At 33.3% G+C, this 26,795-nt stretch overlaps 1 protein-coding gene across 1 annotated transcript in view; it reads left to right on the top strand.

Annotated features, from left to right (window-relative positions):
• LOC123247850 (triadin-like) overlaps positions 1–26,488 on the top strand; it is a 366,108-nt gene extending 339,620 nt beyond the window's left edge. Inside the window, exons 16-19 of the mRNA XM_044676898.1 lie at positions 3,371–3,403; positions 8,968–8,994; positions 12,350–12,397; positions 26,099–26,488. Coding sequence (XP_044532833.1) covers positions 3,371–3,403; positions 8,968–8,994; positions 12,350–12,397; positions 26,099–26,160 — 170 coding nt within the window. The 3' untranslated portion in view covers positions 26,161–26,488. The remainder of the gene's footprint in view (positions 1–3,370; positions 3,404–8,967; positions 8,995–12,349; positions 12,398–26,098) is intronic.
• The last annotated feature ends 307 nt before the right edge of the window (positions 26,489–26,795 follow it).

Raw genomic sequence — 26,795 nt, 5'->3', positions numbered from 1 at the left:
AGAGAGAGAGAGGGAGAGAGAGAGAGAGAGAGAGAGAGAGATAGCAAGCAATGTGCTGCTGTATTACTTTGATATTATGGCAGAATGAATGGACTAGATCAAATGAGATAACACTCCTAAAGTAGACACTTAATCAATGCAATAAAATGTACATTTGAAAATTGTAATTATGACAGTTTATTCAAATGTTCTTTAAAAATAATCAATTCTTTACCAGAATTTCAATTTATTCATGTTATTGTATTCCTTTTAAAATATTCAAAAGATGTCAGTGTGAAAGAAGAAAATGAATATAGATAGTTAACTTCATAAAACAAAACAAGCAGACCAATAACTCTTCTAAGTAAATTCCTGTTTGATAACTGAGGAAGGAGTACCATCTGGTTTCATATAAAAAATAACAGAAGATAATCAAAAAGAACACTACTGAAAATGGATTCTATGAGAACCCTTGTATTGGAAACAAACTATGAGTGATGTCTCTTTTTTATTCCCTCAACTCTTAAGTGGTTTAAATTTGCCTCAGCAATGCATTTTCCTCCAAATCAAAATGCTGAGCATGTAAAATTACCGACTCTTTTCACCTGAGGTGAATAAGCCCAACACAAGAGTGCTAACAGTTATCTACCGTCTTTAAGCAGTTATTTTTTTTAAAACAACTGCATAGCATTTTCATTTTATATTTATCTTCCTTGACCATAAAAATGCATTTCAAAGAAACATGTTGATAGCAAAATTTAATTTTTCCATCTATATGTTTTATCCTAGGAAATAATTTTTGAATAAATAATAAATATATTAGGATGTTATAGTCTCTATACAATTTAGTATATTTTTCTGTAAGAAGCTATCACTTATTTTAAACAAGCATATCTTTGATATATGGATAGATTATTTTCATAAGTTTTTATATAGAAGATAAAATAGGCATATTCTTGGCAAGCACTTGGCAGCCTGTCTTTTTTTTTTTTTGGTAATAAGAACATTCATGATTCTTTTCCAGTTCTTTTGATTTTTGCCTTGTTGTAGCATCCTAAAGACCACTGAGACTATTCCATCTGACTGGAATCTGTAATGTTCCATATATGCTGTCTTCTCCCATTTGAACATAAGTGTATTCAAGTTCTTCCTTCAGAGCAAAGACTCTCTTGCTTTTTTATTTAGATCGCCAGTACTGAACACAATGCTTTGCAAATAGTTAGCAGTCAAGAAATACATTATTTATTAATTCTTTTCCTCCATGGCTAAATTGCATCCAGACAAAGGATTCTCTAATAATTTCTACTTAACTAAGAAGTTTGCAACTTTATTATTTAATTTCATCTTTTTCAGTGTTGTTCAGTTTGTACTCTGTCTAGTGTCTTCTAACTCTATACTTGAAGAACATATTCATGATGTCCCATCATGAATTTTTCTCAGATGAGAAACAAGCCTTTGACAACTTTAACATCTTAAATCTGAATCAGATTTCCCAATATATTTTGCACTATTATCCCTACTTTCCATCTTTGCATTGTAATATCCAAGTATGAAGGCAACAAGTGGAATTATTTTGGCTATTTTCATCAAGTTCATAGACTTTTTCTTTTCCTCCATGAGAAGGCATCATGGTCTAGTGAAAAGGAGGGAAGAAAGAAACAAGCATTTATGTCAGAGAATATGCAGAGTGCTTTACATTTATTATTTCATTTGATCCTCACAACAAACCTGAGAAGAAGTTGCTGTTATGACCATTTTACATTTGAAGATGACAAATTTGATGACTTGCTAGCAAAAGACTGAGGCTGTTTTTGCACTCAGTTCTTCTGACTCCAGATGCAGTGGTTCATCTACTGTGTGACCAAGATGCCTAGAAAGCTAAACTTAAAGTCACATGACTTTCCCCTCTAAGAAAGCCTTCTGTTTACTGTTCATTTCTTGTATCTACCTTGTACCTACCTATTCATAAGAAAAGAAACTCCTTGAATAGAGAGACTGACTTTTTGCTTTTCCTAGCATTAAGAAAGAGCCTGCCTCAAAGAAATCTTGACTTTGTAATCTGAGCTTGACTTATGGCTTATCTATTGACAACCTATAAACCTGTGTGATGTTGGGCAAATCCTTTATCCTCTTCCAGATTCAATTTTCCATCTCTAAAATGACAGAATTGGACTAGTTGACCTCTAAGCTCTTTTCAAATTCTAGCACTGTAACTATGATCATCTTGCATGTTATGTAATATAGGTTATACATGTTCTATCATGCAATATATATTTTCATATTCATCATGTTGTAATAGAAGACATACCATGTATACAAGAAAAAATTCACGATGGAAATGAAATGAAAAATCATATGATTTGATCTGCATTCAGACTCCATCAGATTCTTCTGTGGTAAGGGATAGCATTTTTCATCTTGAATCCTTTGGAATTATCTTGGATCCTTGCATTGCTGATAATAGTTAAGTCATTCACAATTAATCATTTTACAATATTGCTATTACTGTGTACAATGCTCTCTTGATTTCTGCTCAATTGACTTTGTAACAGTTCATAAAAGTCTTATCAAATTTTTTTCAAAATTTTCCTGTTCATCATTTCTTATGGCCCAATAGTATTTTATTACGATCATATTCCACAACTTTTTCAACCATTCCCCAATTGATGGACATCCCTTCAGTTACCAATTCTTCACCACCACAGAAAGAGTTATTATAAATATTTTTGTATCTAGGTTCTTTTACTCTTCCATTGATCACTACTAGCTAAGGGATCACTAATAGTAATGATATTGCTGGGTCAAATGGTATGCAGAACTTTATAGCCCCTGGATATGTAGAACTTTATATTTATGCTACCTTCTTTCATATTATTTAATTTGGCCAATAATTCTAGGCTGTTGCATTTTTTTAATCTAGAATCTATCAGATTCAAAAATCTTAGCTTTCTCTCTGGTTAATCTTAATATGTAACTAAGCTCATCCTCCGACTTCAGGAATATTCTTTCACTAGGATCATATATGAAATCTTCCAAGCATGTGGGGAAACTTTCAGATCTTGTTTTTATTCACATAATCATTGAGAACACATGGCTTTCTCCAAACCAAAATGAAACCTTTCATAAGTACTTTTATAGCTATTTCAAATTTTTAAGTGTTTACTATTTGAAATAATTGAGTAGTTTTGGCTTATGAAGAAATTTTCAGGGGATAGGTGAGAAGAGAGGACAGAGAAGAATTATCTAAATTGCATGAGCCAGTCTTTTCATGTAATCATTATTTCTTGTATTAATCCATATGCATGTGTCTTTCTATAAAATAGATATGTAGAATAAAATTAATTAAGGAGAAAACCTAACAGTGTAATAATTATAAACATTTTTTTTTCAGAACAGGAAAAGAAAGACAAAAACGCGGAACCAGGTAAATATTTGTAATGTTTTAATTCCTTAATTTCACTAGTTGCTTACTTCAAGTTCTAATTAAACATGATCTCATTATTCTTTGTTATAGAAAAATCCCCAACAAAAGAATCTTCTGGTAAGATTCATGTTGTTATTGTCTGCCTCACTCATTTGCTGAATCTTTTCTTTTAAGAAAGAAAGTCATACAAAATGCCATGAAAATCATAAAATAATATTTCCAAACACTCTTCTCTTAACCCAAATAAATAAACCACAAAGGTGAAAGTCACAGATTAGTGGCATGCACCACCATTTAGAATGTATTATTGTTCTATAGAAATGTTGTATTTTACAATACTTATAGTGAAAATACTTGAAGAATGTGAATCTTCTTTAACATGTTAGTTTAAAGACATTTTCTGCAACTAACTTCAAATACTGAGACACTGCAAAATGAGTATTGTGACAGTCTGAAAGTTCTGAAGAAGTAAGTTCAAATCATACCTCTGAAAATTGGGCAAATCACCTAAGAGTTTTAAGTCTTCCCTTGAAAAATGTAGAATACAATTTCTCTTATGATTGCTATGGATTTGAAATAAAATAATATATTTAAGGTGCTTTAAAAACTTAAAGGTGCATACTAATAAAAAAGTCAAAATGTATACATGATTTATAAATAAATGGTGATACCAAAAACAAATTAAAGATACACAAAATAGTGTACCTGTAAGACCTACAGAAAAGAATTTATGACCAGACAAGAAATAGAGAACATCACAAGTTGTAAAATAAATAACTTTGACTACATTAAATTGAAAAGTTTTTGTACAAAGCCAATAAAACCAAGATTAGAAGAGAAACAAAACTGGGGAAAAGTTTTTATATTGTGTCTCTGACAAAGACCTCATTTCTCAGAGAACTGAATCAGATTTATAAAAATTTAAGTCATTCCCCAATTGTTTAATGATAACAGATATGAATAGGCTGTTCTCAGATAAAGAAATAAAAACTATCTAGTCATATGAAAAAATGCTCCAAATCACTATTGACTGGAGAAAGGCACATTAAAACAACTCTGAGATACCACCTCATACCTATCAGATTGACTAATATGGCAAAAAAATAAAGAAAAATGCTAAATGTTGGAGGGAATGTGGAAAAATTAGAATACTAATGCATTGTTGACAGAGCTGTAAACTGATACAACTATTGTGGGGAGCAATTTGGGATCAAGCACAAAGATTCATAAAACTGTGCATACCCTTTGACCTAGCAATACTGAATCCCAAAGAGATCAACTATAGGAGGAAAGTACCAGCTTGCACAAAAATATTTATAGCAACCCCTTTTTTTGTGATAGCAAAGAATTGGAAGCTAAGAGGATGTCCATCCTTTGGAGAATGGCTGAACAAGCTGTGGCTATATGATTTTAATTTAATGCAATTCTGCCATGATGAACAGGGTGATCATAAAAGAACAAACCTGGAAAAACTTGTATGAAGTAATGCAAAGTGAAGTGAGCAGAACCAGGGAGATATTGTACACAGTAACAGCAATAATGCATGATGATCAAATTTGAATGATTTCACTAATACCAGAAATACAGAGATGCAAGAAAACATCAAGAAACTCATTATTAAAAAGGTTATCCACTGCCATAGAGGAAACTTCTGGCATCTGAATATAAATTGAAGCATAACATTTTTCACTTTATTTCCTTCATAAGATTTTTTTCTTGTATAAGTGTTATATGTCTTCTTTCACAAGATGATGAATATGGAAATATGTATTACATGGTGGCATATATACAATATATTATCTGCAATTGTTGGGGAGGAGAAAATAGAGGAAGGGAGAGAACATGGATTGCAAAATGTCAGAAAATGATTATTAAAAACTATATGTAGGGGGCAGCTGGGTAGCTCAGTGGATTGAGAGCCAGGCCTAGAGACGGGAGCTCCTGGGTTCAAATCCGGCCTCAGACACTTCCCAGCTGTGTGACCCTGGGCAAGTCACTTGACCCCCATTGCCCACCCTTACCATTCTTCCACCTATAAGTCAATACACAGAAGTTAAGGGTTTAAAATTAAAAAAAAAAAAAGAAAAAAAAACTATATGTAATCTGGAAAAGAAAATATAATAAAAATGTTTTCAAAAGTTAAGGTATGATAGAAAAACCAATCATAATCTTCCTAAGCATATGGGTAATTAATGTCAAAAGAAAAATGCAAAGGATTAGGAATTACAGACTGTATATACTCAACAAATTGAGTAATTATGTAATTATAATAATAGTGACATGGAATAAAGAAAGTGTCTCAAAAAAGTCTTTAGCAGTTGAATTTTTATACTACTACTCAATAGTAGTTTTAAAGAATGAATTACTATTATATTTTTTACTGTATTAACAATCTTGAATATCGCCTCTCTGTTTAACTGCAATTATACAATTGCTTGTTGGTCTCCTTTATTGGAGGTCTTCAAGAAGAAGCTACTACTCATTGGGTATGTTATAAAGGGGATTCTTTTCCTTTCATCTCTCCCTCTAGGGAGAAAGAACTGGTGCCAGCTAAGTTTTTGAACCCTTTTTGTCAGAACTTTCGCTACAATCAGCACTGGCACTCCACCTAATTCTTTTCTTTACCCTGCTCCTCTTTTTCATGTGCTTTGAAGGGATTAATGCCTGTAGCTTCTTATGGGGTAGAAGGAGAGAGAGTCACTGAATCAGGGGTTTTCCCTACATGAGAAAGGCTTAGAGACCCAAGGCACTTAGTTTAAGAATTTGCTTGTACTTTTTTGAAGAAGTATGTAGGGACTGTTAAGGGGAGATACACTGAATAAAACTTCTAGGTATTAAAACTTTTTTTGGCTAAGGTTTTTACCTTGCCCAAGGATCCTCCCTTCTTGTAGATTAAGCCATTATGACTATATCTGGTCCTTTTTGTTGCAGACGAGAGGTGTTGGAGGGTTGAAGATATTTGGAAAAATGAATAATCTACCATCTTGCTTATTACATATCTGAAAGGGTGTCTCAACAGAACTTTGTTATTAAAAAAAACTCCTATTTCCCTTATGCTTATGTGCTGTTTGGAATTCCTGATTAGAGAAACCTACATTTGCATTTTCTCTGAACTCCCTTAAACACAACCTTCTTAAATCTTGAACATGTATTAGAATATACTCAGCATTTCAACTTTTCTATAACGAATTCTAAGATAGTATGGTAATTTCCTCCTAAGTACCTTCTCATTTCCACTTCCAGTTTCTTCTTATTCTTCAGAACAGGATTTAGAATAAGGATTAACTAGACACTTGTTGCCTCTCTACTTTATGAAAGATGAAATTATCAAAAGATGGAATTTATAAGTTGATAAGATTTTAGTAGAGGTGGCTAGCAAATATCCAGATATGTGAAGTCCTTTAACACAACTATGCCCTACCCTTATAATATATATAGTATATATGTTAATTAATATATTTAATATATTATGCATACATGACATATATTATGTATATATGCATATATATTATATATACATATAAAATTTTGTGATGTAGTAACCATCCTTTTAGCCTTGGCTTTATCCATATGCTTTCTACTACTATGATTCCTATTACATGTCCATGATTTTCACAAAACAACATATGAATATATGCATTATATTATATACATTCTTATATAATTACATTTAATATAATCACACTATTATTTATTATATCAATTTTATATTTGTATTACTTTTAATATTAACAGATTACATATTTTCCATACTGTATCATAATGGAGAGAGACCCAGTGTTTATCTATTTTTCTGCCCATATTTATTTTTAATATTCACTTAAATATGTTTTGAGTTCCAAATTCTCCCTCTTTTTAGCCCTTCTCCCACCCATTAAGAAGGCAAGCAACACGCTATAAATTAAAAATGCAAAATCATTCAAAACATAGTTACATATTAGCCATGTTACAAAAAAAAGGAAGAAAAATAGAGTGAAAAAAATTACACTTCAATTTTCACTCACAGTTCATCAGTGCTTTCTCTGGAAGCAAACAGCATTTTTCAACGTGAGTCTTTCAAATTGTCTTGGATCAGTAAATTGATAAGAGTAACTAAGTCTTTCACAGTTGATTATCATAACAATATTTCTGTTACTGTGTATAAAGATGTTCTGGTTTTACTCCCTTTACTCTGTATCAATTCACATAGGTCTCTTTCTGAAACTATCTTCATCATTTCTTATAGCACAACTGCATTCCATCATAATCATATTTCACAACTTATTAAGGCATTACCCAATTGATGAGCATCCCCTCATGAGACTCAATGGTGAAATAAAGAATTGAAGCTCTAATCCTGCCTCTGATATATACTTACTCTATGGTCATGAGCAAGCCATTGAAACCCTCTTTCCCTAGACAAATATCCAAGCTTATATGTTGCTGTTCCACATTTACTGCAGGAAGTTTTCATTTTGGGAATAACCCACACCAATAAATCAAATGGAAGACAATATCTATTTCTCTACCTAAAAAGCATAGCTTCTTATATATAATACATATGATAGTATGCAATACACTATTCCATCACCATTTTGTCTAAACTATTCTGTTAGGAAAAAAAAGTAAATATCCATTCACTTCTATCATTAGTCATAGATCATATTCCACCAAGTCTCCATGGTACTTATTAGGTGATATTTACCCTTTTACATTAAGAACTCTGATCTGCTTAGTTTATTTTCCATATTTTGAACATGCATATATGGATATCTGAGACCATTTATATAATTTCTGTTCCAAGTTACTGTTTCCTATGAATTACTGGACTCCTGTCCTACTTTTCCTCTGTGTCATACATGTTGCTTTCTTGAGTAGATAGTCAATTATATATGGACAGGCTCCTCTTTCTTCTTTCCCTTCTTTCAGTTTCATACACAATAGATAGAATCAATAACCCTCTGGTAAAATAGATTCTCTTTCTATCTGGGCCTTATAATATACATTATTGTTCCTAACTCAAAGCATATCATTTGTGTATCTGGAAAGTAAAATAACTGGCTGGGCCCACTAATCACTTATATATGTTCTTTTCATCCTTAAAGTTGCTACCTTCATTCAGCAGCAGCAAATTGTCCTTATAGAAAGATTTTCATCTTACATAACTAATTTTAGGATGTTAATCAGACAAAAAAGAAATCATATTTAGACCAGTTACAAAATTGTACTTATAGAGAAGAGAGCGAACCATATTTGTAAAACAGCAATAAGTTTTGAGGACAAAGGAATGATTCCTAGGTTAAAATAATTGATATCCATCAGTTAGAAATGAATAAAAACTTTTATATAGATTCATCCTAATTTTTGAGATTTTAAATTAGCCTATGAAAACTTTAAAATAATTCCTCAAAGTAAAATTTTGGAAAATAATATCAGAAAAGATATAATACAAAAATCTGCTTAAGCCTTTTAAAAAATTTCAAGGTTTTAAACCTAGTTTTTAAAGAAAAAACAAACAATCCTGAGTGGCAAAGAATGAAAAAACAAAGTTGTTGACTAATGTAAATATTATTTCTCTTTAACAGCCCCAAGTGAAAAACAAGTAAAATCAAGTATGTGAATAAAACTTTTGCATGCTTTATAAAAATGTAAAAGCTTATATTCAAGTATTTGCTTCAGCTCTTTGGCTTTGGGCAAAATCAATAATACTGTGTTCATTTCTGGGAGGTGCTGAGAAAGTCTCTCCATGCTCTGCACATTTCTTGCACTGGACTGACATTTAAAAATACTTAATCCATGTCTTCTCTGTGTGTTTATACTTCCTTAAGCATTGTCTTTAGAGCTTTTTGTTTCCAACATTAATTTGTTCTTGAGTAGATTTTTGTGGAATGCTAATGTGCTAGGAGTTTTTCTCTCCCTTTTGCAGTGCTATAATTTGAAGTGAACTTCTAAGTCACATAGTAATGTCCATGGTAAGCCCAAATAGTGCATCTTATATTCAAGCTACTAGGCAATGTAATGTATCCAGGACTAGTGTGCCCTCTGCATCCCTGAATAGAGTCACCTTTGGCTAAAGGAAGCTGGAGTCATTTTATTACTATTCCTTGCAGAATTTATATATATCAGATGAGGGAATTTCAACTGATACCAAGACCATTTTAAAGTTTTTGAAATTGTGGCGATTTGGCAATAATTCTTTGAATAACTTAAAAAGAGAAAAACTTGATTTGTTGGCATAACTAGATTAGATAAGGACCTGGCAGATGCCAAGAAATGGAAATTGTTTTCCTTATTGTGATATAAATTTGCTTTTAGGGGGAGATTGTTTCTAGCTACTCAAACCTTTACTTATTAGATTTATAGTCAAACCTGAAAAATATTCATGGTCTAAAAGGGTTTATATTTCTCTACAGGATTATAGCTGCCTAGACATCAATCATGCTTCTAATATATGCACAAATAAAACAGACAGAAAGAGCTAACATTTCACAAGAAGTTATATGCAATATCCGACTTTGGGAACTGCTTATTTATTTGGTTGTTTGTTTAGTGAAGAAATGAAGAGAAAACTTGGAAATTCATCATTTAATGGCATGGTTAAAGTTTACATTAAGACTTCTATCCTAGGCTTGAGATGAACCCAAAGCTTTCTTGAAATATAAATGTTGAGTAGCTCTTTTTTATTGCAATGATTATGTTATGGAATTGCACATATAAAGAGCTGCAGAAGAAATCATGAGTAATTGTAAAGAGTCAGCACAGAGCTGTGGATTAAAGATAAGCTTGAAAATGATTGGTCCATTCCCAAAAAGATCTTTTAAAAAAGTCAAGGATTTCCATTTGTAATAAAATTTGGTAAGGAAATACCAAATTCCACTGCCAAGGAAACACACTCTGAAAGAACACTGTTCCAGTAATAATAATCAAAATTATTACCTTCTCCCCACATAATCCATCCCCCCTACCCCAACCACAAACATATATACTTGAGATCGGCAGACCGATTGTGCTGTCAAAGCATCATGAGCAGAAGTTAAAGACCTACAAAGAGGTGGCTCAAGGCAAAATTTCAAAAAAGGTGAAAGACTTGAACATTCTGAAATATCCTTTCCAGGGTCTGAAGCCTTTTTGTCACCAACTTCAGTGCATTCCTAGTCATGCAGCATTAATTGACAAGAGTACATTCCAGCAAGGAATGAGAAAGTAACCTTTGTCAGAACTGTTCAAAATTCAGTTGTAGTGGTTCAGGTAGGCAAAAAGGAAGATATAGCCATGTGATTTTGGTACAAAGAGATGGTGTAGCCAAACTAATGGCAAGTTTGTCACATTAATAGCCCTGATAACTGTGACCCCAAAGATTCCTTCTATTTTTCCTTTGTCCTTCAATCTGATTAGTTGTCCCAGAACTTTATTTCATTGTAAATTTTCTTCATTTATCCATTTGTCACCTGATTATTACCAAGCAGTGTAGTTGAGTACTTCCTACCTGTACTTAGGTTATTTCAAAATAATTTCAATATTTGGTTCTTAACCCTCTTTTCTATGATGCCAATTGTAACTTCAAACCTAATCTTCCCAGTTTCCTACATCAGCAGCCTTGTTAGACTTGGAGAGGATATCATTTCTATCCAGCCTCAGGATTTATAACCTTCTAATTTCCAATATACAGAGCCATACCTTTCTGAAACTGGTTTTTATCATCTGCAGTGAAAGAGAAGATGCCTTTACTTCAACATGAAAGTGACCATTGGTAACAAAAGTAGCAAGAAGATGTCATATGTCTTAAAAATAGTATTTATATAGCACTGTATAATTTTAGAACCAGATTATATGACTACTGCAGGAAAAGCTTTCCTAGGCTTAGGAATTGGTCTAGGACAGTGATGGTGAACCTTTTAGAGACTGAGGCCCAAACTGTGACCTTCACCCCACATGTGAGCCATCCCCTAACCCTAGACAGGGGAGAGAGGAAGCGCTTCCATTGGGCTGCTGGGTAGAGGAACGGGTCATATGAGAAATGTCCTCGGGCATGTTGAGAGGGGAAGTAGAGCAGCCCCTCCAGCATGCCTGCCATAAGTTCATCAACATGGATCTAGGAGGATGAGAAGTCATATAATTCCTTAGAATTGAGAAAATTTCTGAATTCAAGATATGTCAGACCTGGAATATGTTAGTTGAGTTCAAAATCTGAGTAAAAGGTTATCAGTTGGTATTCAGAAAGATATAAATATAGAAATATATACAGGCCACAGGTTAACATTTTAGAGTCTAACATGGATAGGATAGCGTAATGAGGAGCAGAGTTCACATATAGAGGCAGAGGTGAAAATTTATAATTAAAGGTGTGCTGAAGAAAATGGAGTGTTTGGAATGGAAGTATCACTTCTTTACTGTTGAGCTAAACAACATCTAAGAGTCTATGCTTTGCTTTTAGTCCTTCAAGAAATATATATTTACTTTCTCACAAGAAGCACATAGTCTAATCATATTTGCAAAAACAATGTGTGGTGTATTACCCACATTCAGCCGCTTTTGTGAGCTCCAGCAGTCCTCTTCTTTCTAATAAAAAAAAAGAAAAAGAAACCCTGGAACTCTATTGATATTATTCTTGTTATCCTATGGAATTAATTATTCTTAGTTTTAAAAAGATATTAAATGGAAGAGTAAAGTATAAAGTAGTAAGATAGATTTTCATATGTGGCTTTCCCCTTCCTATTAGCATCCATTTTTAACATCATGGTGTCTTTGTCATTATGCACTTCAATCATGTTACTAATGAAAATCCATCAGTGAGTAACTTAATATCATTTTATGACTTTGCTTCCTCAGTCCCTTGCTTTGCTTTCCAATGTCTTGAGTTCTGTTCTGTTTATGCAGCTTAATCCTGATCTGCATTATAATAATAAAAGGTATTGATCTGGCAACACCAATACCAATTTTTCATTCTTTGAACATCTGAATTTGCAGAAACTGAACGAAGCAAAGCAGTAGTTGCTGCTGCCTCAACAAAAAAAGGTAAACACTGTTGGAAAATAATGATGTACTTTTAAAAATGAAGGCATAATTTATCTCAGCCAGTGTCCCTAACACAATGTGTTCTGTAGTGGATGTATGATAGCTCTGGCTTTTGAGTTTCTTATTTTAGTAATTAAAAAAACAAAACCATTTTCTTCAAGATTTATAGTGTAGGTGTTCAACAAGGTTTGTTTTTAGTATTCTAATGGAAAGGCTTTTGTAACTTTGGGGCCATACATTAAAACATGTTTTAGAGTAAGGGAAAAGGTATAAAAATGGAAAATTCATTAAAAAATATGCTAAAATTGTATTAAGCTCAACAGCATCCTTGGATACACTGGAGGCATATTTGAATTCAATAGATTACTTTAGAAAATTCTGTCTTACACTAAAAGACTTTGATGAATGGAACTAGCAGAAACAATCTTTCACTTTGCTTTGCAGATGATATCAACTCTTGAAAACCTACCTTAAGAGATGCAACTGGGAGATATTTTGCATACCAATCTGTAGGGGGGAAATTTTTCAGATTTATTATGAGCTTCAGTACTGAGACCATAACTTTGTAAAGAATATATAATGGGGCACTTTATTATTTAAAACCATCCTTATTTTGTTCATGGAAAGTATTCCCTATGCCATGTTTAATATCAACCATTATGAATGTCTGAAGTAGATTCAGAAAGGTTTATTTCATTCATAGTTTGTAGTGCCAAATTTTTTAATGTCATAGATTTGGGAACAGAGGCACAAATAAATAACTTTCTTAAGCTTACACAGATAGTAAGGGATGGGATTTGAACTTAACACCTCTGATTTGCTATGAAGAACAAGAACAAGCTAAAGAACTTGCATTTTTAAATAAACTGTCAAAGCTTTGACTTTAATTATAGGACCTTGTACTAGTCACTTCTCTGTGCTCTTTATTGCTTCATCTTTGAAGTGAGAAGATTGAATGTGAGTACAGAATCATAGTATCATAGATATCAAAGTGAAAAGGACTTCAGATATTATTTATTCCAACAAATATATATGAACAAAAATATCATCTACATTGTATCCAAAAAGTGGTCATTCAACCTTTGCTTGAAGCAATTCATTTCACTAATAGATAGTTCTAACTTTGGAAATCTTTCCTAACACAAAGCTTAAACACATGTTGTTACAAACCCTATTTACTTCTCTTTCTGGAACCAAGACAATAATAGCAATAACAGCCAACATTTAAATAGTGCTTACTTTATGCTAGGAACTGTGGAATTATCATCTAATTTGACCCTCAAAACAATCCTGGTAGGCACATGATATTATTATTTACAGATGAAAAACTCAGAGATAATAGAGATTAAGTGCCTTTTCTAGGATCACACAGCTAATAATTGTCTGAAGCAGAATTTGCCCTCAAATTTATAATCACCTATCCACTGCACATTTATCTGCCTCTAACGAAACTACTCCCAAGAAAAACAAGATAACTCAGTATCCCTTCATATACTTGAATGTGATTGTGATGTCTTCTTTATTGCTAGTCTTTTCCTTTTTCTGAATTTCTTTCTAATTATAACAATCTATGATTCAAATTAAGAGAAGATATCAGCACATTCATTAGCCAATGCTTAAAAATGTGGAAGATGATTCATTGTACAACAAAAAAGAACAATTTCCCCTCAATTTTTCTTAAGAATTGTATATGAAATGGGTTTTATTTTTATTTTTATTATTCATTATTAAATAAAATGTTATTTATTTAATAATAAATTATATATTTATAATACAATATGTTGTTATATAATAAATTAATAAACAACATTACATAAATGAGTATTCATTATTAATATTATTATTAAATGTCTATTTTATAAAGTATAACAAACTGAGGAATGTAACAAGATTGAAATATAATAGGACCCAGTTCAATCTCTTAGGCAACTAAAGCTATTGTTTCAGTCATCCACCAAAAGAATATATGACATACAAATAAAATATAATAATAAAAGCATATAGCAGGTAATCCATATTATGGTGATTCATAATTACAGATCTCTGACAAGCTTACATATACTCAGGAAACTATTTAGCAGGCAGTTTACAATCAGTTATCTCCCTGATTACTTCATGGCCTACTGAATAAATCCCTAACTGTTCCTGATGTAAGGCCTCTTACAGCCTCTGCCCCAAATATATCCAGCCTCCTAATACCACTATAAACTACTGATTTTTCTCTTAAAACATTTTTATAATAGCACTTAGTTGAATTTTATAATTACAGCAGTTTTTTAAAATTGCCACCATTTAAATCAAGTATTAAATCAACTAAAATATCTTATATATTTGAATGTAAAGGCTTTGAAATATTTTTAAACCGTATATAAATTTTAAAAAATTAGAATTATGATTAGACATAGAAACTTTCATACTATTTAGCTAATTTAAGAAACTTCTAGGAGAAAGACTTTCATCCACATTTTGGATGTATCTAATAACTAACAAGATGCTATAGTATTTGTTTTCTTTCATTCAAATTGTCCAGTTATTTACATGCTGATTGGCTAGGTTAACTTTTGCTCTGAGAGTTTCCTCATTCCAATTTTCTAGTTGTGTAAATTTTGTTCATGGGTAACAAAAGCAATGATGTGTGCCAAATAGAATACCATAGTGATGTCTTCCTTTGCTTGTAATTTGATACAACCTACTTCTGAGCAGAGAACATATGTAGACAAGAACAACTAAAAAGCATTTATATTTGTCCTTGTGGGACAACTGGTTCCTACAAATGTCTGTACCATAGTTTACAAGACTGTTTAATGAGCTGCAATCAGGCACACCAGCTCCTTCAGTTCAGTCTTAACAAGCTGTATGCATACAGATAGGACTTTAATTTGCCTTGACATCTTTTCAGAATTGGTTTGCTGCCATGTATGGCAGAATCCTTAAGTCATCAGAAGTCTTTACTCATTTATTTCTGCCTAATAGGTTGTTATTTTTCAGTCTACTTCACCCATTTTCACAAATGGGAATCTGGGGAAAGAAAGACAAACCAGATCAGGGAAAGTCTTGAGCTGGGGTTAGGTTATCCTATAGAATCAGACAAATGCTATATGTCTTAACAGAAGAGAATAGCCACAGATCCAGGAATCTAGTGATGGGTGGTCACATAAAGTGATTGAAAATGACTCTGAGATCAGGAAATTAATCCAAGGGGAGAATAAGATATATTAATGCACAAGTCACATTTGAAATAGAGTTCAAGATTCAATTATTAATCCAATAAAGGATGTACCAAGTTATCAGTGAAGATCCAAAAATGAAGGAATTATCAAAGATCAAAACAATATCAATTAGCATCACATACACTGGGCAACAAGTGGATTTCAGCCAAAATCAACAGTCAAACACTGGGAAATAAAGAAAGGAAATTATGTCATGGCAAGTCTCTTCACCATATATTATGGTGAGGGAACTAGGAATAAACTTCAGATCAGATGAAGGAACTGGGTGGGGGTTGTTTAGTAGAAAGATGAAGACTTAGGAGTTATGATATACTTTTTCAAATACTTCCAGATTTTTCACACAGATGGGAATTGAGTTGTTCCTTGGAGGGCAGAACTGGGACTAACAGATAGAGCAATGTAGTGGAAAGCATACTGGACATGAAGTCATTAGACAGGTTCAAATCCTGGTTCAGGTACTTAACTTGGTGTATGTGCACTTTGTCTTATCATTTGCCTCTTCTAGCATCAACATTTTTCATATGAAAAACAAGGGGTTGCACTAGATAGGTTCTAAGGATCCTTCCCACTCAAAACTCATGAAGTTCTAAGTTATTGAGAGACAAGATTTCAGGTTAGTATCTTTAGTTCAAGGACTGTTATCACTTTCTGTATGAAGTAGGAATTAGGAACAAAAGGGTTAGCTTCTATAAATCTAACATTCTTCAACCCAAAACTAACCTTCTAGCCAGGGTCCTCTCATTAGCTGCTACAATGTCCATTTAGAGGCAGAGAAGTAGGGCAGAAGACAAAAATGTAGACAAAATCTCAAATACTTATTGGCTTTGTGATGCTAGGAAAAATCTCTTAAACTCTCAGAAATTTATTTTGTCATCTCTAAAGAAGCGATCATAATAGTACTTTACTTGTGGAGTTGTTAACAAAAATCAAATAGGGAATATTAGATAAAGTGCTTTGTGAACCTTAAAGCATTATATACAAAGTAATATATATATATATATACTATGTAAATATTATATATCATAGCTATTATTTTATGTTATTATTATTACTGATAAATGTGATTTGTTAAATGTCAGTAGACATTGCAGATAATAGTTGGTATGTTATTGGCCATAGATATCTCTCTTTTTTAGTATTTTTTCCATTGATGTAATTACATGATTAAATTTCTTTCCCTTCCCTCTCCTGAAGCTGACAAGACATTCTACTGGGTTATACATACATTATCACTTGATACCCATTTCCATATTATTCATTTTTGTAATATTTTTATTTAAAATTTGTATTTAATTTTAATTTAAAATTTTTATTTAAAAATAATTTTAAAACTAAAATCCCTAGTCATAAGCCTGTATAAACAAGTGATAAATCCTGTTTTTCACGTTAGATATCTCTGTGATGCCCTGGAATCTAAATTTTTGGCACCCACAGGAGTGTACAGACTCTATGCTAATTGTGCTAGGACATCCTAGAGAACATTCCAGCTGGCTTTTCTGCTTGTATAAGCATGTGTAAACCATGATCCAGGTGATATGGAACAATATTTATTATCCCCAGACTGATACATGGTTACACAGGAGCCCTTCCACTTAGTTTTAAGAATGAGGATACGTATTCCTTGGCCTATTATATAACTATTTAAGTGGAACATGGAGAATCTATTTTGAAGAGAGCATACCCCCGTTTGCACTCTATGTACTTACTTTCTTTGGTTAGTCAGCCAACAAGTATTTATTAAGCATTTACTGTGTGTAAACCACATGAGATATACAAAGAAATATAGTTCCTGCCCTGAAGGAGATTACATTCTAATGGAGAAGACTATATACTAGAATATACAAGACATATATGATATAAGTGGAAGGCAGTCCTGAAGGAGAGACAGTAGTGATGTGTTTAGAAGGAGGTAATAGAGGAAAAATTGACCAAGAAAGATTCTTGCAGAAGCCAGTGTTTGAGGAGAGTTAAGAAAGAGGCCTAAGAAGGTAATTGAATGATAAAATTGAAAGCAAGGTTTCAGAAGTGAGTGAGAGGAAAGGAAGTGGAAGAACCTAGTGTATGTGTTTCATCCAAAAAAGATTAAAGAGACACAGGCTTGTAGCAGTGGGGACAGTCAAATTAAACGAAGTTCAGAATGCGCTCATCTTTCATAACTTAGGTAACCAAACTGGCAAGATGATTGCAGATAGTTGTATAAATATAGTTACCCAATAATTTCCTGGATCTTCCAAAATTTCTAGTTTACTTTGCGAGTGAAAACTGGTCTCTGTCCCTATTCAGTAATATGGGTAACTCTCCATTTTTTTTTTCTTTTTTGCAAAGTGACTGAAACAAAAACAGGGGCTTCACGTATAAAGCTTTAAAAAACTCATTTTCATTTCTACTGGTACTATTATTGTTTAGTAGACATAATATCACTCTTCTATTAAAAATGGTTTCACAGCTGAAATGTAGAGTTGAATTAAAATATATTTTACTTGAAGCTCGGCTGAATGCATGCCTTGCTTCCTTGGGCATAAAATCTGTTACAAAGGAAAGAATATAAGCTCTAGAGTCAGAGAACCTGGATTATGTCCTATGAGTGATGCTTACTACCTCTTTGAACTTAGACAAATCACTTAATTTCCTTGGGCCTCAGTCTCTTCATCCCTCCATTGATCTTTCTTTAAGACTGGCCATGAAAACAGTTCACAGGAAGTAGCCATCTATCCTAAACTCATGTAATAATTCAAGATATGGTTCCCTTCCCACTCTGAGATATACAGTTGGTCATTCAACCCATTTCATTATTCATCCTCCCTACACACCATTTTGCTTTATCCACTGTGGTGACTCTGGGAATAGGGTTTTAGTACATGACTTGGTCCAAGGTCCCTCCAATGTCACGAAACCTTCTAATATTCAAGACTTTTACCCATTACTGCTCAGAATAGCATTATTGTCCATCTTGTGAGCATAGATTAAAGAGAATCTTTGTAGGGTCATAATCAAATAACTTATTCCAATTATTTCAATTTCCTTTGAATTCCATGTGCTGTCTATCCAAATGGTATTTGTTAAACACCTACCTCTCTTATATCATGATAATGTCCATATCCTCAGAAAATCATTTTAGTCCTAATTGTTCAAGTTCCAGTCCATTTCAAAAGTTATTTGTGCAGATGAGTTATTGAAATCCCAACTCCCATATTACTTATGACTGAACCAGTCCACTGTAGGAATTAAATTTTAATGATTCAACTAAAACATATGAAAATTATAAATAATATAGCAGTCACCAATTTAAAGTATTATTATTCAAAGTGGAAATGACTTTTAATTGTTTTTATTCACAAAAGAGGTGGAAAGAGTAAAAATAGATAAATCCAGAAAGATAGAGAAGACATTAGCCTATCTATCTAAATATTGCTCAGGTGTTCAACTCAGCCAGGACTTGTTGACCTTCTGCTGGGATTAAACTCTCTCTAGAAGACAAGAAAGGAAAAGCCAGCTATTCACTCACCTAAATTCCCTCCAAGAGGTAGGTCAAGATGATGACTTGAGCTGAAGATGACTCCTGAAGCTGACTTTCTTCTTGAAGCCTGTTTTCTTCTTGAAGCCCACTTCCTTCTTGCAGCTGACTTCCTTCTTGAAGCTGATTTCCCAGCCCCAGAAATTCAGGGCCTTTTATGGTGCCTTCTTGTCTCTTCCCCTCTTCACAGGGACCCAATCACAGTTTCCAAATTGCCTAGACACTGCACAGGGGCACCGTGTCTGTGGGATCCACTTTTCACCTTCTAGAGGAGTGAATTCTCTTCAAAAGGATTCACAGATTTCTGGCTGATTGAGGTTCTGAGGGTGTGAATTCTTTAAGTGGTTTGCAAGCTCTTCCACCTATTTCAAGCTTTTGTTGATTCAGTCAAAAGGTAGACAAAGGAGAATTAATCCTGTCTTTACAGTCTGGTGAGGTACTAAGTAGGGGTACTTAAGTTATGTTAACCAAAGTGATTACTCCAACTAGGCAAAGAGAATAAAGGAATCCCTTTTTACAAGTGTAAACTCAGAATAGACAAAGAATCAAGAATTTCCTTTCATACCACCTAATCTATTAGGTAATGATACAGAAATCACCAGAAGGCAATGAGTACCTGCCTGTCCTCTGTTTCTCCAAGATCCTGGAGTAGTCTGGCAATTCTAAGTGTATTTCCTTAATAAATTACATTTTTAGTGGGTTTTAAAATAAGTAAGTGCAGTAACCTTGTAAAGTCTCTAGGTATTGGGTTGAAGATTGGACCAGTGCTGAAGAGTGGATGTGGTCTGCCCACAATATGGAGCTAAGTGATAGGCCTCAGTCCTGTGGATTGCTGATAACACAATCTGACTGCTCAGAAGGATGTACAAAAAGATCTTGATTTATTTGACAAAACTCAGGATGAGTTTATGGACCCAGGGAGACAGAGATCCCTAGCTCTTATCAGTTTTAACTCTTCCCCACTCCTGACCCTCAAAGGTAGCTTCTGTCCCAATAAATTGGGCTATTCTAATTAATCTATCTGTCTGCCTAAGATTATTCTTGCTAACTACACCTGCTACTAACTGGTCCACTGAATAAACAGGGTCAGTAAAGTCTAGGCAGATGGGTTGGCTTGAAGGCCCAAAAGGCCGGAGCCCAGATGGTCTGGCTCTGTTAAGCAAGATAGAGATCAGGTCCTTGGCAGCTCACACAAAATAGGTGGAAATTATGATAAAGATGAGAAAAAAGTCACAGGATCTGGATTAAGATAAGGGAAGACTTCTTAAGATTTGGGAACCTTGAAGGGTGAGTCAGGAACTCAGTTTCTTCCTCTAGCTTGATCGTAAGACAGCCACAGGAAGTAAGCTCCTGCTCTCATTGGTGTCCAGAGATCAACTGACCTTAGAATCTCAATGTCTCCTCTTATCTGTTCCTGTCATTCCAGAACACCACCCATTTGGTTTTGTATGTGTGCCAGCTACCTTGGCAAATCAAATGCAATGCCCAAACCCTCTGCAACTTATTCATTTTTTCTATTTCCTTTTTATAGTTTAGGTACCCATATTATCCATATTTTATAGCTACTCCAAGACTAGGTCTCCCAGTTTCTTATCCATTGTGATATATACAGAAACTCATCAAATTCCATGTATATCACCTTTGCATTGATGGGGTTTTTTGCTCTTAATAAGAATTCATCTAATATGACATCAATTATATATAATCCCCAAATAATGCAATAGACCTAGTCAAAAATCACACCAAAACCAAGTTCTATGCCATTATAATTTATAACCTATTAAATATGTATTTAACCAAACTTTGCTTGTAAAAATCTAATTAGTCAAACCATACAACAAAAATGTTGGGAAAATTTATAAGACCATACTGCTATCATAAAGTGGGGCTTAGCTATCCCATTCTTCTTTATATGGAAATTAATTCTCTATTCAAATACAACTCAGTGAACAAATTTAGCAGACTCATGAAATCATTTCTGCAACTAATTTTTGAGATGAAATTAAATATCCCGCTCATGTCAAGAATAAGAGGATGAAGAAGATAATTCAATTGAAATATGATAAAATTCTAAATAGCAAATTGAAGGGCCAGTGAGCTCTTGCTTAAAATATATGAGTATTCTCCAACTTTTTCACTTCAATTTGCTGAATTTCCCAGGTTTCTTTTTTCCTTTCCTTTTTTTTTTTTCTTTTCTCCTTGCGGACAGGAAGCAATTGCAGTTAGATACCAACTTTCTTCACCCATATGCAATCAGAAACCTGGTACTATTTTTTCCCCTTGGAGACATTAGTTGTTTTTTTTTAAACATTTTTTTTAAACCCTTCTACTTCGGTGTATTGTCTCATAGGTGGAAGATTGGTAAGGGTGGGCAATGGGGGTCAAGTGACTTGCCCAGGGCCACACAGCTGGGAAGTGGCTGAGGCCAGGTTTGAACCTAGGACCTCCCGTCTCTAGGCCTGACTCTCACTCCACTGAGCTACCCAGCTGCCCTCGAGACATTAGTTTTTTTTTAATATTTTATTTTATTTTTTACACATAGATACAACTTTTAATAATTATTTTTTGACACTTTACCATCCATGTTCTCTCTCTTCCTATCCCTCCCCACTTCCTTAAGATGACAAGTGACTAGTAATATTTCTAAGTCATTTCTCAGAAAACAATTTATATTACCCTTTCATTTCTAAATGAAGTTACCATACATCAAAATAATGGCATCCACAAAGATGGCATGAGAAATTTTAACCAAAAGCTTTGCTAAAATCTAGTTAAACTATATCTGTATGATCTACTATATGTACCAATCTGGTAACCTTGTCAAAACAAAGAATTATGTTTAGTCACAGATGGCATCTTCAATAAGGGCATGCTGGCTTTTTTTTTTTTTTTAACCCTTTTAACTCTAGCCTTCTGTCTTGGAATCAACACTGTGTACTGGTTCCATGGAAGAAGAACAGTAAGGGCTAGACAGTAAGGGTTAAGTGACTTGTGCAGGGTCACACAGCTAGGAAGTGTCTGAGGTCGCATTTGAACCCAGGACTTCCTGTCTCTGGGTCTGGCTCTCAATACACTGAGCCACCTAGCCGTCCCCATGCTGACTCTTTGTGATTACTATTTCCTTTTCTACATGTTCACAAATCCTCCATTGGTATGATTTTACTTATAACCATAATTTAACACAATGCTCCAAATATGTTACCAACTTTGGAAGGAGGTTGTTTTTTGGCCCGAGACCAATTTATTTTTTTCTGGCAGTCTTTTAAAGTTGCCATGTAATGTGAAACCCATGTCCATAGGCACACAAAGTACCCTAAAATCCTTTATTGAGTCTTGTCTTCTCAGTGACCTCCTAGACAGAGAGTAGGCAGAATGTTCTTTCCAAAAATTTTAGAATCAGTTACCCTTACGCAAAACTACAGCTTCTGGCTAATTACCACATACTATATGTCCATATATTATACTTCAAAGCTTTTTAGGTACATTTATGATAAAAATTCCCCTTCCAGTGTGTTCTCGCTCTTTAATATATATTGCCTTTTTTGATGTATTTTTTGATGTATTTTCAACTGATAGTCCCACATATGTTCCATGAGTTCAATGATCCCAATTTTAATCCAGTGAGAGTTGGACTGAAAGGGAGTGAGTGGGCTGATTCATAGGATAGTGAGTTTCTTTTATCTTTTTTTTTTATAGTCTCTAGGAAGAGAGATGATCTTTTAACAAATATTTTTTAAAGAAAAGGAAGAGGAATTAGTTATTTTAAACTTTAACATAAATTTAATATATTTAATTAAAAGTAAAATTTAAACAATACATTTAAATGAAAGGGGAAACAATAGAATTGATTGGTGTTCTATTTGAAGTGTTCCAATTGATATAGATTCTTTATTTCAAAAAAAGTATACTTTAAAATGCTTGGAAGGAAATACTCAAATGAAACAGAACATCTAGATAGATATAGAACAAACTAGAACAAGATTTTTAAATCTTAAAGAACTATGTAAATGTTATTTATTACTTTTATTATTATCTCATTAGCTTCCATTGGTTTGGTTATCTTCTCTGAATAGATGAGTTAGAAATATGACTTTCTATAAAGAATCCATACCAAAGAGAAGTTATATTTCCAGTTCTCTGTCAATTCAATAAGAGCACCTATAAATACCATTGGCTTCTCTTTATATACAGAAACCAGCCCAAACTCTTTTGTCTGGCTCTTAGAAACATCTGAAATCTTGCCCTAAATAACTTTTTGAGTTTCATCTTCAGCAAATCATCTAAGAGTCTTCTGATTTTTTTCCTGAATATCCGATGAGACTTCCCAAATTTAGGACTTTGTTTATGCTATTTTCTTGATTTGAAATATATCTATATTCAACTTTTACATTTCCTAATTTCTATTTTGCCAGGACCAGCTGGAATCCCATCCACTTTGAATCTTTTCAGATCATTTCAGACCATATGACTTCACTTATTACTGTAGTTAATGACAGTTGATAACTTTTATTTTCTATATTACTCATTTGATTATTACACATGTCTCATCTTATAAGATTCTTATTTACCCTTAACTTCTATGTATTGGCTCCTTGGTGGAAGAGTGGTAAGGGTTGGCAATGGGGGTCAAGTTACTTGCCCAGGGTCACACATCTGAGAAGTGTCTGAGGCTGGATTTGAACCTAGGACCTCCCGTCTCTAGACCAGACTCTCAATCCACTGAGCTACCCAGCTGCCCCCTCTTATTTACTATTTAGTTGTGTCACTTTGTCTCATCACCAAAGATTGCCTTTTATTTATGTTAATATTTTGAAAGCTTACATTTATATAGTTCTTGAGCAACAATCTATTTTCCTTACATTAACTTATTTGATTTTCACAACCACCCTATTAGGAATTAGTAGAAATATTATTTTCTCTGTCTTACAGTTAAGAAAAGTGACTTTTAGAGAAGTTGTGATTTGTTCCACACTTTCTGACTATTAAGCTTTAGAGCAAAGGGTTGAATCTATATAATCAACTGCTAGTTTAATGATATTTACACACTTGATGAATATTTGTAAAATGAATGAATACTTTGAACATCGTGAACAGTTTGAAAACTAGTTTAATTCTCTGAGATTTAATCTAGGAATAACTATACTGTATGATAAGAAGAGGCCATAGGCAAGGTAGAATTTAGCATACATTTTCAGACATGGCCAAGATGTTGATTTGTTTTGCTTGACTGTCATTATTAGAACATGTTCTGTTGAGGTAGGAATTATGAGGGTAGAGACAGTAAGGGGAAAAAAGTATCAATGAATCCTTTTAAAATAAACATTAGGAAAAAAGAGAAAGGATTAAGGTAATAGGAACATTGATTCCATTATATTTGTCTATTTTTAATTTGCTCAAATATAGAAATATATATGTATTCTGGTACCTAAAAACCCTTGGGAATATTCAAATGAACAGGGCTTTGATCTCTCTCATCCTTTTATATCTGCCTATTCTAAACCAAATACATATTAAGGGAAACTAGGATTCCAGCAAGACAGTCAGGAAAAACCTAATCAGGATTATGTCTCTTCACAAAAGTAATAAGTTTAGATATTTAAATGTATATAATCACTTGGGATCATTCTAGGCCATTCCAACAGTTAAATTAACCACACAGTTGTGTTTTATATGCAATACAGCTTTCAGATTCCTTTATCGGGGTATATTAGGATACTTACCATCTAGAGACTACATCTGTTTAAAGCATAACTCCTTGACTCAGTATTAACTGGCACAATGAATAAGCAATAACTAGACTAGAAATGTGGAATTGCTTATATTGTCTTTGCTAAAGCCTTGTTATCTAATTTCAGAAAAAAATCAATCTTTTGCCACATCTATATAGTCTTTGTATAAGTTTTTATGTTTTCAAGTAAACACTTTCAGGTTCATTCTTTTATTCAACAACAATCTATTAATTGCTTTTTGTGTACATTATACAAGAGATAAAAGACAAAAGGCAAACAGTCCTTTTTTCAAAGATATTGCATTCTAGGTGCAGCCTTATGGAGGGAACTGGCTTTTTTCTTTTTTTGTATTTTTATTTCCATATTTAACACATTGCCTGGCACATAGTGGGTAATTAATAAAGGCTTATTGATTGATTGATGAATTCAAGAGAGCAGAGTTTGTTGAAAAACAGATTGACCTATAGCAATGAAAAGGACTTTTTTTATTCTTTCTCATTTGGTATTTTACCATATTTTGCGTTCATATATGTAAATGCATAAATGCATTTACATGCATTTCATTTTGCAGGACAAAAATAATTACCATCTTATTTTCTAGGCTAAAATTTATTTTGATGAAAAATTTCATTAGCTTTAATGTTTCAATATTTGAAATTGCAATAAGCACCTTACATTTCAATAAGCATAACATGCCTCAGCCAAGTGGAAGGCATTTTGAGTCATACACCAGTCTCTCCTTTAGTTGCTTCAAGATGACTTCCTCCATCTAACATTCAAGTGGAATAATAAATTTCTAATCTAAATCACAAGCTCAACTATGCTATCAACTATTAGTTTGTCTCTAGACTGAATTTGAAGAACTATACAATTGATATTTCAAGACCTAAAGAGCTTTAGAGAGAGCCAGTTCTGTTAAGCTGGAGGTATTTGACTTGTTTGTCAAAGAAATGAGTGAAATCCTAGAGAAAGAGATTCTAGTGAATCATCAAGCTGTGGAATTGACCAATCCATCCTTCCCACTTATCCTTTACATTTCTATATAAAAACAATTATCATATTTAATCTAGATAATAGATTGGGGAGAATTATTTTGATGTCGTAAAACCTTAGAAGCATCTTTTCTAGAGATTTATGTAAGCATTGAATTCACTCTGGACACTTTCTGCCTCCTGGGGCTTCCTATTCTACCTAGAAGTTTCAGTTGAGTCTTTTCTTTATTTTGCAGCAGCCACAGAAAAGGATGAAGAAAAATCAATCCAGGAAGATGATCAAGGTAAAAAAAAATGAAGCGCGTTGACATTATCTCCTTTAGAAAAACAACTTCACGAGGAGGAAAACACTGGATTCAGACAGGCAGAAGACAATAACCTTTAAATTCATTGCTCCATTAGTGATTGTTTCCCTGTGCCACAGAAAATTTGAGCCCACCATCTTGGCTTGTCTCTCATTCATGTAATTCAATTTGAGAACAGGCAGACCTTACCAAGCACATCATTACTTCTCAAGAAAAATAAGGCTGCTGGAAACAAGAAAAATAATTATGGGACTCACAACCAGGTTTTTGTTCTATTTGCTAGTCCAGCATCACCAGTAATAAATCAGTTTATTCTCCTGACTCAACTGATTATATTGTGATAGCCATATTTTTGCCTGCTATTATTTAACATTATTTGTCCATGCAATAACAACTCATGGGTTTGATCTCAAAGAAAAGGCTAAAGCCACAATTAAGGATAAAAATGCTTTCAGTCATATTAAAGCTTAACATACATCTTTCCCTGTTTTCACAAAAAGGGAATTTTATATTTCAGAGATATAAAGCTGTTAACTCCATAAAGATAAACCTACTTTGTATTAGAGAGTGAAGATAAATCATGAGATGTTGAACCTTTCTAACAGAGGAATATTATTGTTTCTATTTT

This window comes from Gracilinanus agilis, chromosome 4 (genome assembly GCF_016433145.1).
Source record: "Gracilinanus agilis isolate LMUSP501 chromosome 4, AgileGrace, whole genome shotgun sequence".
Lineage (NCBI taxonomy): Eukaryota > Metazoa > Chordata > Mammalia > Didelphimorphia > Didelphidae > Gracilinanus > Gracilinanus agilis.
The sequence above is the reverse complement of the archived record's forward strand: the minus strand, read 5'-3'. Positions and strand labels throughout refer to the sequence as shown.